This window comes from Salmo trutta, chromosome 3 (assembly GCF_901001165.1).
Source record: "Salmo trutta chromosome 3, fSalTru1.1, whole genome shotgun sequence".
Lineage (NCBI taxonomy): Eukaryota > Metazoa > Chordata > Actinopteri > Salmoniformes > Salmonidae > Salmo > Salmo trutta.
The window spans coordinates 67,658,555-67,674,447 of NC_042959.1; the positions used below are offsets into that span (position 1 = coordinate 67,658,555).

Genomic DNA, 15,893 nt, shown 5'->3' on the forward strand with positions numbered 1-15,893 from the left:
AACAGTCGGCAGGGCCAAGAGACCGCAAACCCGTGGAGAGACGACTGGGGTAGGGCCGACCCACCACCGACGACCCCAGGTAGATGGAGACCAAAGAAGGTGTTTTGAGTGTGGCGCCCGGGGGCACACTGCCTGGAATTGCCCGGCTCAAGAGAAGTCAATGCCATCAGCAAGCCCCGGAGGCGAGGTGGGTCATGCAGTGAACTGCGTCACCTCCTGTTGGGCACACCACGAATCAACTGCACCCATGGTCCCGGTGAAGGTTGACGGACACGACACAGAAGCTCTGGTTACCCTCATAACCACGAGCCTGCTGAACCAGGATACTGAACGTGGTAGGGATATGTCCATTTCCTGTTTTCACTGGGACACAAAGCGGTATCCAACCGTATGAGCCAACATCGTGACATCACAAGGGAACTGCCAGATGATGGTGGGTGCAATAACAGAGTTGCCAATACCTCTCCTACTGGGACAAGATTGTCCGCTGTTCGCGGCCCTGTGGGGGCACGAGCTGAGGAAGAAGGTACGAGCCGGCCGAAGATGAGAGCGACCCATCGCCTGTGCGGCCCGGAAGCAAACGGTTGATCAACCTGTATCTACGGTCCGGAGCGGGTGCCGGAACCCGACCCCCTTAGGGAACCACGGAGGAAGAGCCCAGCCTCCCCCTCCTCGATTTCGAGGGGCCAGTCGAGACACCCCCTGGGGGCCAACTGAGGGGACAATTCGGGACGGCCCGTTGGGAGGATCCTAACTTGAAAGCCGCCACAGCCCAAGTGATAGCAGTGGATGGACAGCTACTTCCGGGGACGAGTGACTGGCGATACCCCCATTTCCAAATCAAGAATAACCTTTTGTATCAGGTGTCGCGCCAACAGGGGGAACTTCGAGAGGTATTGTTGCTGCCCCGACGGTACGTGGGAACCGTTCTTCAGCTGGCCCGCACCCACCTGTTGGGGGCCCACCTGGAAATGGAGAAGACCCGGGAACGGATCCCCGCCCGGTTCCACTGGCCCGGGATGAGGAGGGCCGTGGAAGATTACTGTCGCAGCTGCCCGGAGTGTCAAATGACTGCCCCAAAGGCACACTTCCGAAACCCACTGGTCCTCCTACCGATCATTGGGGTGCCCTTTGAACGCATCGCCATGGACATAGTGGGACCCCTGGTAAAAACAGCACGAGGACACCGGTACATCCTGGTAATAGTGGACTATGCCACCCGGTATCCTGAGGCCATTCCCCTACGGGCGGTATCCAAGGGAATCGCCCGGGAGCTGTTCCACCTCTTTAGCCGGGTGGGCATCCCGAACGAGATCCTGACAGACCAAGGTACTGAGTTTATGTACCGCCTAATGAAAGATTTGTGTGCTCTCCTGCAGATCAAGCCGATCCGGACCTCCGTCTTCCACCCGCAGACGGATGGGCTCGTCGAGCGGTTCAATAAAATGCTCAAACAAATGCTGCGGAAGGTCATCAAGCAGGATGGGAAGAACTGGGACCAGCTACTACCCCACCTAATGTTCTCAATCCGAGAAGTACCCCAGTCCTCCACTGGGTTTTCCCCTTTCAAACTCCTCTACAGGAGGAGGCCACGAGGCCTACTGGACCTCACCAAGGAGGTGTGGGAAGCCCAACCAACCGCCTTACGCAGAGTGGTAGAGCACGTGGAGACGATGAGGGAGCGGATGACAGCCATATGGCCAGACATGAGGGAACATATGGAGAAGGCCCAATGCGCCCAAGCCCAGGTCTACAATCGGAGAGCCCAGCCCCGAGAATTCCAGGTGGGAGACAGGTTATTGGTCTTAATCTCCACGGCCGAAATGAAGTTCCTGGCAACATGGCACGGGCCATACGAGGTGATCGAGAAGCTGGGACCTGTCAATTACCGCGTACGGCAGCTGGGGAGACATAAACCCCAACAGATTTACCACGTGAACCTGTTGAAGAAGTGGCACAAGAGGACAGCCTTGCCGTGTTATGGTCGAGACCCAGGACGCCAACGGTACCAGTGGTGGACCCGAGCAATGAGGACCTCGACCCAGCCCAGAAGCAAGAGCTCAGGGAGCTTGTCGATCGGAACACGGCGGTGTTCTCCGAGAAGCCAGGCCGCACGACCCTCATTGAACACCACATCCGTACCCGGCCCAGGGAAACGGTACGAAAGAGGCCATATCGGATTCTGGAGGCCCTAAGGAAGGCCGTGAAACAGGAAGTGGAGGCTATGCTGAGGATGGGGGTTGTTGAAGAGTCTCACAGTGCATGGTGCAGCCCCATCGCGTTGGTGCCCAAACCGGACGGTAGCCTACGCTTCTGTAATGATTTCCGGGGTGTGAACGACATAAGCTTGTTCGACGCCTACATTTACATTTACATTTAAGTCATTTAGCAGACGCTCTTATCCAGAGCATGCCGAGGATGGACGAGCTCATCGACCGATTGGGAAAGGCCCGGTACATCAGCACCCTTGACCTGACCAAAGGATTTTGGCAGGTACCATTGGCAGCCTGGGTTTATCCCCAACTTTGTGGCTATAGCTTCCCCCCTCACCGATCTAACCAGGGCCCGCCTCCCGAAAACAGTGAAATGGACGGACGAGACAGAAGCGGCGTTCAGCCGCCTGAAAGAAGCGCTGGTCTCCCATCCGATTCTCGTAACGCCCGATTTCCAGGTGCCGATGATGGTCCAGACGGATGCATGTGATACGGGACTGGGGCCGTTCTGTCCCAGATACACGATGGGGAGAAGCACCCCATCATGTACATCAGCCGAAAGCTGATACCTAGAGAAAAAAAGTACTCTATTGTTGAGAAAGAGTGTCTAGCTGTGAAGTGGGCACTAGACACTCTCAAGTATTACCTGTTAGGTACCCACTTCACCCTGGTCACGGACAATGCTCCCCTGCCACAATTTACAGTACCAGTCAAAAGTTTGGACACACCTACTCATTCAAGGGTTTTTCTTTATTTTTACTATTTTCTACATTGTAGAATAATTGTGAAGACATCAAAACTATGAAATAACACATATGGAATCATGTAGTAACCAAAAAAGTCTTCAACAAATCTAAATATATTTTAGGTTCTTCAAAGTAGCCACCCTTTGCCTTGATGACAGCTTTGCACACTCTTGGCATTCTCTCAACCAACTTCACCTGGAATGCTTTTCCAACCGTCTTGAAGGAGTTCCCACATATGCTGAGCACTTGTTGGCTGTTTTCCTTCACTCTGCTGTCCAACTCATCCCAAACCATCTCAATTGGGTTGAGGTCGGGTGATTGTGGAGGCCAGGTCATCTGATGCAGCACTTCAAATCAAATTGTATTTGTCACATGCGCCGAATACAACAAGTGTAGACTTTACCGTGAAATGCTTACTTACAAGCCCTTAACCAACAGTGCAGTTCAAGAAGAACATTCTTACGAAGTAGACTAAAATAAAAAGTAATAATAAAAGTAACACAATAAGAATAACAATAACGAGGCTATATACAGGGGGCACCGGTACCGAGTCAGTGTGCGGGGCTACAGGCTAGTTGAGGTAATCTGTACATCTAGGTGGGGGCGAAGTGACTATGCATAGGTAACAAGCAAACAGTGAGTGTACAAAAGGGGGGGGGTCAATGTAAATTGTCCGGTGGCTATTTTAGGAGTTGTTCAGCAGTCTTATGGCTTGGAGGTAGAAGCTGTTGAGGAGCCTTTTGGTCCTTGCAAAGCACCCCCACACCATCACACCTCATCACCGTGCTTCACAGTGTCTCTGAATGTCCTTGAGTAGCCCAGCCAGAGTCCGGACTTGAACCTGATCGAACATCTCTGGAGAGACCAAAAAAATAACTGTGCAGCGACGCTCTCCTTCCTAACCTGTCAGAACTTGAGAGGATCTGCAGAGAAGAATGAGATCAACTCCCCAAATACAGTTGTGCCAAGCTTGTAGCGTCATACTCAAGAAGACTTGAGGTGCTTCAACAAGTACTGAGTAAAAGATCTGAATATTTATGTAAATGTGATATTTCCGTTTTTTTTTTTTTAATACATTTTTATAAAAACCTGTTTTTGCTTCATCATTATGGGGCATTGTGTGTAGATTGAGGAGGGGAAAACAACTATTTAATGCTGTAACATAACAAAATGTTGAAAAAGTCAAGTGGTCTGAATGCTTTCTGAATGCACTGTATTTTATATATTTGCCTCGTCTCAACTTCCAGTAGGATGAGCAGTAAGAAGCAAATATATCCCATTGAAGTTCATCTTTTAGACACTAAGGATCCACAAGGTCCCCCACCCGAGGGACACTCCATTGTCTCCCACTGGCCCTCATTAGCTTTAGTTGTCCTCTACAGAGCCTTCCTCCACTTCCTGGTATACATATTTATGCAGCCCGAACATTGGGAGAGCAGAGGAGACGAGAGGAGAGGGGAATAACATAATGGAAATCAATTCTCTCACTGGAATGAAAAAATGCAAAGCTCATTAAAAGGGCTTCTGCACAAACCAAATTCATTTAGGTAATAATGATAAGGAAGGAAGAATATGTGCCCAGTGTCATCTTCAAGTTGTCTCGCTCTCTCTCTCTCTCTCTCTCTCTCTCTCAGATTCACTCAGAATTAATATTTTAAATGGATGAGGAAGTTAATCGAGAAAGTTCAGCATGCTTCACAATTAAGCAAAAGAAGAAGAGCTGAAAAAATAGCATGGAATAATAATCACATTAACTGCAGACAGCCAATCTTCCTTCCCAAAGTTTTGTGCTGACCGAAAAACCTGCTTAAAATAAGCCAGCAGTCCCTCAGAAGGAACGAGAGAGAGAGAGAGGAGGGAAAGGAGAAGAGGGAGTGAGAGGAGAGGAGGGAGAGGACAGAGGGGAAAGGAGAGGAGGGAGAGAGAAAAGGAGGGAGAGGAGAGGGAGGGGTTGAGAAACCAGAAGAGAACCAGATGGAGAGTGTGTCTTTCAGTCTAACCCAACCAACCAGTAGAATGAGTTTTGCACGGAAAACAGAAATTTGAAAATGACTTGTTTGGTCATATTTTGATTTGTTCTACATCTATTTCCATCCACCAAAGGGAAAAGCCAGTTTGTCATAGAAATGAAATCTACCTCCCAGAAGGTGCTTTTAATGACTGCTGTAAGGCCAGTCATTTGTTTTAAAGGAGATTTGAAGATTTGAATATGTTAAGGGGGAGTCTAGTGGTGCTACAGCTGTCCAACAGGACTAGTGATACTGTTCTACTGTACTAACGTAAACAACACTGTTACAGCCGTCCAACAGGACTAGTAATACTGTTCTACTGTACTAACTGTACTAACCTAAACAACACTGTTACAACCATCCAACAGGACTAGTAATACTGTTCTACTGTACTAATCTAAACAACACTGTTACAGCCGTCCAACAGGACTACTAATACTGTTCTACTGTACTAACCTAAACAACACTGTTACAGCTGTCTAACAGGACTAGTAATACTGTTCTACTGTACTAACATAAACAACACTGCTACAGCCGTCCAACAGGACTAGTAATACTGTTCTACTGTACCAACCTAAACAACACTGTTACAGCTGTCTAACAGGACTAGTAATACTGCTCTACTGTACTAACCTAAACAACACTGTTACAGCTGTCCAACAGAACTAGTAATACTGTTCTACTGTATTAACATAAACAACACTGTTACAGCTGTCCAACAGGACTAGTAATACTGTTCTACTGTACTAACCTAAACAACACTGTTACAGCTGTCTAACAGGACTAGTAATACTGTTCTACTGTACTAACCTCAACACTGTTACAGCTGTCTAACAGGACTAGTAATACTGTTCTACTGTACTAATCTAAACAACACTGTTACAGCTGTCTAACAGGACTAGTAATACTGTTCTACTGTACTAACCTCAACACTGTTACAGCTGTCTAACAGGACTAGTAATACTGTTCTACTGTACTAACCTAAACAACACTGTTACAGCTGTCCAACAGGACTAGTAATACTGTTCTACTGTACTAACTTTAACACTGTTACAGCCGTCCAACAGGACTAGTAATACTGTTCTACTGTACCAACCTAAACAACACTGTTACAGCTGTCTAACAGGACTAGTAATACTGTTCTACTGTACTAACCTAAACAACACTGTTACAGCTGTCCAACAGGACTAGTAATACTGTTCTACTGTACCAACCTAAACAACACTGTTACAGCTGTCTAACAGGACTAGTAATACTGTTCTACTGTACTAATCTAAACAACACTGTTACAGCTGTCCAACAGGACTAGTAATACTGTTCTACTGTACTAACTTTAACACTGTTACAGCCGTCCAACAGGACTAGTAATACTGCTCTACTGTACTAACCTAAACAACACTGTTACAGCTGTCTAACAGGACTAGTAATACTGTTCTACTGTACTAACCTAAACAACACTGTTACAGCTGTCTAACAGGACTAGTAATACTGTTCTACTGTACTAACCTAAACAACACTGTTACAGCTGTCCAACAGGACTAGTAATACTGTTCTACTGTACCAACCTAAACAACACTGTTACAGCTGTCTAACAGGACTAGTAATACTGTTCTACTGTACTAATCTAAACAACACTGTTACAGCTGTCCAACAGGACTAGTAATACTGTTCTACTGTACTAACTTTAACACTGTTACAGCCGTCCAACAGGACTAGTAATACTGCTCTACTGTACTAACCTAAACAACACTGTTACAGCTGTCCAACAGGACTAGTAATACTGTTCTACTGTACTAACTTTAACACTGTTACAGCTGTCCAACAGGACTAGTAATACTGTTCTACTGTACTAACATAAACACTGTTACAGCTGTCCAACAGGACTAGTAATACTGCTCTACTGTACTAACCTAAACAACACTGTTACAGCTGTCCAACAGGACTAGTAATACTGTTCTACTGTACTAACTTTAACACTGTTACAGCCGTCCAACAGGACTAGTGATACTGTACTACTGTACCAACCTAAACAACACTGTTACAGCCGTCCAACAGGACTAGTAATACTGTTCTACTGTACTAATCTAAACAACACTGTTACAGCTGTCCAACAGGACTAGTAATACTGTTCTACTGTACTAACCTAAACAACACTGTTACAGCTGTCTAACAGGACTAGTAATACTGTTCTACTGTACTAACCTAAACAACACTGTTACAGCTGTCCAACAGGACAAGTAATACTGTTCTACTGTACTAACATAAACAACACTGTTACAGCTGTCCAACAGGACTAGTAATACTGTTCTACTGTACTAACCTAAACAACACTGCTACAGCTGTCCAACAGGACTAGTAATACTGTTCTACTGTACTAACCTAAACAACACTGTTACAGCCGTCTAACAGGACTAGTAATACTGTTCTACTGTACTAACCTAAACAACACTGTTACAGCCGTCCAACAGGACGAGTAATACTGTTCTACTGTACTAACCTAAACAACACTGTTACAGCTGTCCAACAGGACTACTAATACTGTTCTACTGTACTAATCTAAACAACACTGCTACAGCTGCCCAACAGGACTAGTAATACTGTTCTACTGTACTAACATAAACAACACTGTTACAGCTGTCCAACAGGACTAGTAATACTGTTCTACTGTACTAACCTAAACAACACTGTTACAGCCGTCTAACAGGACTAGTAATACTGTTCTACTGTACTAACCTAAACAACACTGTTACAGCCGTCCAACAGGACTAGTAATACTGTTCTACTGTACTAACCTAAACAACACTGTTACAGCTGTCCAACAGGACTAGTAATACTGTTCTACTGTACTAGCTGTACTAAACTAAACAACACTGTTACAGCTGTCCAACAGGACTAGTAATACTGTTCTACTGTACTAACATAAACAACACTGTTACAGCTGTCTAACAGGACTAGTAATACTGTTCTACTGTACTAATCTAAACAACACTGCTACAGCCGTCCAACAGGACTAGTAATACTGTTCTACTGTACTAACTTTAACACTGTTACAGCTGTCCAACAGGACTAGTAATACTGTTCTACTGTACTAGCTGTACTAAACTAAACAACACTGTTACAGCCGTCCAACAGGACTAGTAATACTGTTCTACTGTACCAACCTAAACAACACTGTTACAGCCGTCCAACAGGACTAGTAATACTGTTCTACTGTACCAACCTAAACAACACTGCTACAGCTGTCCAACAGGACTAGTAATATTGTTCTGCAGTACTAACCTAAACAACACTGTTACAGCTGTCCAACAGGACTGGTAATACTGTTCTACTGTACTAACATAAACAACACTGCTACAGCCGTCCAACAGGACTAGTAATACTGTTCTACTGTACTAACCTAAACAACACTGTTACAGCCGTCCAACTGGACTAGTAATACTGTTCTACTGTACTAACCTAAACAACACTGTTACAGCTGTCCAACAGGACTAGTAATACTGCTCTACTGTACTAACCTAAACAACACTGTTACAGCTGTCCAACAGGACTAGTAATACTGTTCTACTGTACTAACCTAAACAACACTGTTACAGCCGTCCAACAGGACTAGTAATACTGTTCTACTGTACTAACATAAACAACACTGTTACAGCTGTCTAACAGGACTAGTAATACTGTTCTACTGTACTAACCTAAACACTGTTACAGCTGTCTAACAGGACTAGTAATACTGTTCTACTGTACTAACCTAAACAACACTGTTACAGCTGTCCAACAGGACTAGTAATACTGTTCTACTGTACTAACATAAACAACACTGCTACAGCCGTCCAACAGGACTAGTAATACTGTTCTACTGTACTAACATAAACAACACTGTTACAGCCGTCCAACAGGACTAGTAATACTGTTCTACTGTACTAACCTAAACAACACTGTTACAGCTGTCCAACAGGACTAGTAATACTGTTCTACTGTACTAACATAAACAACACTGCTACAGCCGTCCAACAGGACTAGTAATACTGTTCTACTGTACTAACATAAACAACACTGCTACAGCCGTCCAACAGGACTAGTAATACTGTTCTACTGTATTAACTTTAACACTGTTACAGCTGTCTAACAGGACTAGAAATACTGCTCTACTGTACTAACCTAAACACTGTTACAGCTGTCTAACAGGACTAGTAATACTGTTCTACTGTACTAACCTAAACAACACTGTTACAGCCGTCCAACAGGACTAGTAATACTGTTCTACTGTACTAACTGTACTAACCTAAACAACACTGTTACAGCTGTCCAACAGGACTAGTAATACTGTTCTACTGTACTAACATAAACAACACTGCTACAGCCGTCCAACAGGACTAGTAATACTGTTCTACTGTACTAACATAAACAACACTGTTACAGCCGTCCACCAGGACTAGTAATACTGTTCTACTGTACTAACTTTAACACTGTTACAGCTGTCCAACAGGACTAGTCATACTGTTCTACTGTACTAACCTAAACACTGTTACAGCTGTCTAACAGGACTAGTAATACTGTTCTACTGTACTAACATAAACAACACTGCTACAGCCGTCCAACAGGACTAGTAATACTGCTCTACTGTACTAACCTAAACACTGTTACAGCTGTCTAACAGGACTAGTAATACTGTTCTACTGTACTAACTTTAACACTGTTACAGCTGTCCAACAGGACTAGTCATACTGTTCTACTGTACTAACTTTAACACTGTTACAGCCGTCCAACAGGACTAGTAATACTGTTCTACCCAGGACAAGACTTGCACTTGGTTCATCTCAGACCTCAGCCATTATTTAGCAAATGCGATGAAACCTAGCTCAACACAGTGCTTCCTGTGTGTGCCTGTCCGCCTGTCCGTCTGTCCGTCTGTCCGTCTGTCTGTCTGTCTCAACACCCTTCACTCATCTCTCTGTTTTAGCTCTTTCCTACAGTATTGATTCCTCATTTTCTTTACTGCTGAGACGAAAACAATAACATAGTGTTGTCAATCAACAGTTCTGATCTGAAGGCAGTCAACTGATATCTCTCTCTCTGTGTGCGTGCGTACTACAGGGAGCTGAGTCCCAGGGAGAGACCCAGGCTGCAGAGGACCTCCTGCTCATCAACAAACCTCTGACACAACTCACATCCCTGCTCATTCAGATGGTAAGACATGCTGTCTGTCTGTCTGTCTGTCTGTCTGTCTGTCTGTCTGTCTGTCTGTCTGTCTGTCTGTCTGTGTCCGTCCGTCCGTCCGTCTGTCTGTCTGCGTGTACCTGTCTACCTATACTTGTGTGTCTGCCTGTTAGTACTGTATGTGTGATTATTACAGTTTAAAAACAGTAATGTGTATATAAAGCCCTCAGATCAAGGGGTTTGGAAGATACTGCTAGCCACTGCCATGTAAATGCTGGTCAATCTTTGCCAGTATTATTCAACATGACGCAAATATGTTAGGAAATAATAATGATCCATTCCCAGTGTATTTTTGATGTGATTTATCCATTTCCATTCTAATTGAGTGTAGCTAGTCTTATGATAAAATAGTCAGCTTGAAATAAATCATTTGAAACATTCAAATATTAAACAACATTTTCATTGTCAGTCATGCCTTTTGACCAAGCCCCTGAAAACTTGACCTGTTGCTGATACAACATCATAAACTGAGTGGATTCTGAACGCATCATCAATAATGGACAACCCATTGTGGTTTAATGGTTTCTGCTGGTTCTGTGATATGAGAATCTATAGAAATAGATTGATGAATAATGATGACAGAGCCAGAGAAAGATGGCTCCTGCGTTTTAAAATGAAGAGTTGGGGTTATTGGGTAGATATTGCGTTACATACTTCATTTTATTATTAGCCCCATCATTCCACTGTGAAATAGGCTTTTTTTTAAAAGCATTTGGGATTTTCGCCGGCCTTCGTATTTCTCAAAATTATTTCTCATTCACTGCTAACTTTGGCCTTGATGTTAGGAGAAGGTAACTAAATTTCATAAAGTACCAGGGGCTTGAATGATTGACGACTTCCAGTGGACAAGTTGTATCTGTTGCACATGGTAGCGCCACACTCCTACACAGTACACACACAAAGCAAAGCATACACACACACGTACACACACACACGTACACACACACCATATTGCATCCCCCCAGAGTACCTCTGGTCCACCATACTCTCAGTTGGTATTTCTGAGTGAGTGAACTGAGTGAACACACACACACATAGGAAGACTCTGCAAGCCTCCCCTCTGGCCATGTAAATCACACAGATGGCATAGGAGAACAGACCCACTGGGAGGGCCTTTTAAACGCTTTATGCCAGCACGCCCCGTGGTGCTGCATGGAGCCCACTCTGTGTTTACCCTTGGCCACAGACACACACACAGACAGCCTGTACCCAGGCCCAGGCTTCATCCACCTCCACAGCCCCAGTCTCAGCCCCAGCCAAGCTGTCCCTCTGAGCTGCAGGGGAGTGACTCAATCTACCAGCCCCCTGCCTGCCTGGCTGGCTGCACCCACCTCCCTCCACCACAATCACTACCACCACCACTACTCAGTACACCAGCAGCCAGACTGCTAGCCTTGTGTCAACATATTTCTGCATAAAAACAGTAAGCTGAGAGCATGACAATGTGCCTGCCTGGAAGTCAGCGACCTGCAGTTGAACCACACTCAACCTCTGTCTGAACAGGCTTCTGTTTGACTGGGGCTTTGTTTGTGTGTTTGTGTGTGTGTAAATTAATACATTTGTTATGGGGAGGGGGAGTATATTGTGTCATTATGGGGGGCTTAACAGAGTGTGTCACAACAGGGTCTGAAACACAAACCTGCTCTCTCGGTGACCTCCACTTGTGGTCTGTCACAAACAGATTGCACACTAAAAACAGCCATGACTTGGAAGGAGACAACCAAACCTCTAATCAGTGTTATACTGCTGATATAACCCTGCCTCTTTTTACAGCGATAGCAAAGGATTTTATGGGAATTTATGCAAATACATACAATTTAGCATGAGCTCCCAAACTCTGTGCCTGATAATATGCAATTTTACAGCGGCTGTAAATGAACATTTGCACCGCATAATGAAGAATGTTTCTGAATAAATCTAGCCCTTCACCAACACAGTGCATCAAGAAGACCTACAGTGAGGGAAAAAAGTATTTGTACGTTTGACCACTGACAAGGAAATGATCAGTCTATAATTTTAATGGTAGGTTTATTTGAACAGGGAGAGACAGAATAACAACAACAAAAAATCCAGAAAAACGCATGTCAAAAATGTTATAAATTGATTTGCATTTTAATGAGGGAAATAAGTATTTGACCCCCTCTCAATCAGAAAGATTTCTGGCTCCCAGGTGTCTTTTATACAGGTAACGAGCTGAGATTAGGAGCAAACTCTTAAAGGGAGTGCTCCTAATCTTAGTTTGTTACCTGTATAAAAGACACCTGTCCACAGAAGCAATCAATCAATCAGATTCCAAACTCTCCACCATGGCCAAGACCAAAGAGCTCTCCAAGGATGTCAGGGACAAGATTGTAGACCTACACAAGGCTGGAATGGGCTACAAGACCATCGCCAAGCAGCTTGGTGAGAAGGTGACAACAGTTGGTGCGATTGTTCGCAAATGGAAGAAACACAAAAGAACTGTCAATCTCCCTCGGCCTGGGGCTCCATGCAAGATCTCATCTCGTAGAGTTGCAATGATCATGAGAACGGTGAGGAATCAGCCTAGAACTACACGGGAGGATCTTGTCAATGATCTCAAGGCAGCTGGGACCATAGTCACCAAGAAAACAATTAGTAACACACTATGCCGTGAAGGACTGAAATCCTGTAGCGCTCGCAAGGTCCCCCTGCTCAAGAAAGCACATATACATGCCCGTCTGAAGTTTGCCAATGAACATCTGAATGATTCAGAGGACAACTGGGTGAAAGTGTTGTGGTCCGATGAGACCAAAATGGAGCTCTTTGGGATCAACTCAACTCGTCATGTTTGGAGGAGGAGGAATGCTGCCTATGACCCCAAGAAAACCATCCCCACCGTCAAACATGGAGGTGGAAACATTATGCTTTGGGGGTGTTTTTCTGCTAAGGGGACAGGACAACTTCACCGCATCAAAGGGATGATGGACGGGGCCATGTACCGTCAAATCTTGGGTGAGAACCTCCTTCCTTCAGCCAGGGCATTGAAAATGGGTCGTGGATGGGTATTCCAGCATGACAATGACCCAAAACACACGGCCAAGGCAACAAAGGAGTGGCTCAAGAAGAAGCACATTAAGTTCCTGGAGTGGCCTAGCCAGTCTCCGGACCTTAATCCCATAGAAAATCTGTGGAGGGAGCTGAAGGTTCGAGTTGCCAAACGTCAGCCTCGAAACCTTAATGACTTGGAGAAATCTGCAAAGAGGAGTGGGACAAAATCCCTCCTGAGATGTGTGCAAACCTGGTGACCAACTACAAGAAACGTCTGACCTCTGTGATTGCCAACAAGGGTTTTGCCACCAAGTACTAAGTCATGTTTTGCAGAGGGGTCAAATACTTATTTCCCTCATTACAATGCAAATCAATTTATAACATTTTTGACATGCTTTTTTCTGGATTTTTTTGTTGTTATTCTGTCTCTCACTGTTCAAATAAACCTACCATTAAAATTATAGACTGATCATTTCTTTGTCAGTGGTCAAATGTACAAAATCAGCAGGGGATCAAATACTTTTTTCCCCTCACTGTATGTGTTGTGAGGCAGAGAGAGGCCTTATTGAACACATGTTAAATGCAGACTTCAACAACACAGGCAGGTGTCCTAGTAAATACACCTCAGGATCCCTCTCAATGTTACTTACTGACAAAGAACTGGAGTATGGCTGGGAGAGTTTGTGTGTGTTTGCGTCTGTGTGCGTACATGTGTGAGTAAATTAATACATTTGTTTAAGGGAGGGGAAGTATGTTATGTCATGATGGGGGCAGCATTTGAGGGCAGCAGCAGTACTCTGAGAGCAGCAGCATTCTGAGAGCAGCAGCAGTACTCTGAGAGCAGCAGCATTCTGAGAGCAGCAGCAGTACTCTGAGGGCAGCAGCAGTAGCACTCTGAGGACAGCAGCAGCACTCTGAGGACAGCAGCAGCACTCTGAGGACAGCAGCAGCACTCTGAGGACAGCAGCAGCACTCTGAGGACAGCAGCAGCACTCTGAGGACAGCAGCAGCACTCTGAGGGCAGCAGCAGTACTCTGAGGGCAGCAGCAGCAGCACTCTGAGGGCAGCAGCAGCACTCTGAGGACAGCAGCAGCAGTACTCTGAGGGCAGCAGCAGCACTCTGAGGACAGCAGCAGCAGTACTCTGAGGGCAGCAGCAGCACTCTGAGGACAGCAGCAGTACTCTGAGGACAGCAGCAGTACTCTGAGGGCAGCAGCAGCACTCTGAGGACAGCAGCAGCACTCTGAGGGCAGCAGCAGTACTCTGAGGGCAGCAGCAGCAGCACTCTGAGGGCAGCAGCAGCAGTACTCTGAGGGCAGCAGCAGCAGTACTCTGAGGGCAGCAGCAGCAGTACTCTAAGGGCAGCAGAACTTCGAGGGCAGCATTAGAGGGCAGCACTGCCACACGTCAGTCCACTAGTTGCTCCCCTCTCCTCTTTCAGCCCACTTTAATAGCTTTGATTTCATGCATTGGATTCATTGCATGTTATTTCTTATCCTTCTTTAGATGCATCTACTACCACTGTTGAGTAAACAGGATATTGATGTAAAGCCTGCTGAACAGGTGTTAACTCTTGTCTGTTTTGACTTGGTATTGGCATCTGAACAATACTATCAGCACAAGACTGCACAGTGAGACTAAAGAGCCTTTCAGCGGTGGGTTTGGCTTGAGCAGGGAGTTTAGAATGCCGGGCCTTTTGGGATAGACCTGGGGGCGGGCTCTTTCTGGATCATTGTTTGGGATTTCGGCATTCGGCTCGTGCTGAGTGGCAGCCGGCGTACAAAAGAGGGGAAGGATTAGGCCCTCTCTGCGCCCCTGGCCCCTTAGCCCCATGGGACTGAGGCTGAGTGGAAGAGGGCAGCAACGGATCAGCGGTGAAAGGAGCCTAACCCCCCAGTGATTACGCCCCTAGCTTTTAGCTTTTACTGAAATAGAGGACTGGGTGGGGACTGGAGGGAGAAGCCCTGAGCTGAGCTCAGTTTCATTACTAGGTCACAGTGATGTGATGGGTTCCTATAGAAGGGCCATTGCTTATAACCCAAAGTGTCTCTCTCACTCGCTGATGAAGCTTCAAAGCCCCCTACCCTAGCCCCCTAGCCTAGCCCCTTAGCCTATCCCACTAGCCTAGCTCCCTAGCCTAGCCTGCTAGTATAGCTCCCTAGCCTCTTAGCCTAGCCCACTAGCCTAGCCCTCTAGTCTAGCTTCCTAGCCTAGCTCCCTAGTCTAACCCCCTAGCCTCTAATGTCCACAGCAGGCACTCATCAGGGCAGGACCACTATACCTAACCTAGCTCCCTAGCCTCCTAGCCTCTAATGTCAACAGCAGGCACTCTCATCAGGGCAGGGCCACTATACCTAGCCTGGTCCCACATCTGTTTGTTTTGTATAGCCAACTCATATGTTTGTTATTGCCAAATAATGATCATAGGAGTTTGCTATACAGCACAACCAGACATGATACCAGGCTACTATTACACCTAGTTGCCCAGAGAGTCCTCCCATGGATGGTTCCTCAGTCAGTCAGTACTGTTTGACACAGAAATATAGAAACGTAACAGAAACTATGGAACTGCCTATCACAGTAATCCCCCATACGTACCTTCAGCACAGACCTGCGTTATTTTTATCAGCCTCAGGATACATTCTAAATCTCCTTCCGAGACGTGACTCTTATTCAGCACCAATATGGGCTGAGCTGTC

At 45.7% G+C, this 15,893-nt stretch overlaps 1 protein-coding gene across 1 annotated transcript in view; it reads left to right on the top strand.

Moving 5' to 3' along the window:
• The window catches only part of LOC115185199 (serine/threonine-protein kinase ULK4-like), a 121,388-nt gene that overhangs the window by 44,920 nt on the left and 60,575 nt on the right, over window positions 1-15,893 (top strand). The window contains exon 4 of the mRNA XM_029745708.1: window positions 10,063-10,155. Coding sequence (XP_029601568.1) covers window positions 10,063-10,155 — 93 coding nt within the window. The remainder of the gene's footprint in view (window positions 1-10,062; window positions 10,156-15,893) is intronic.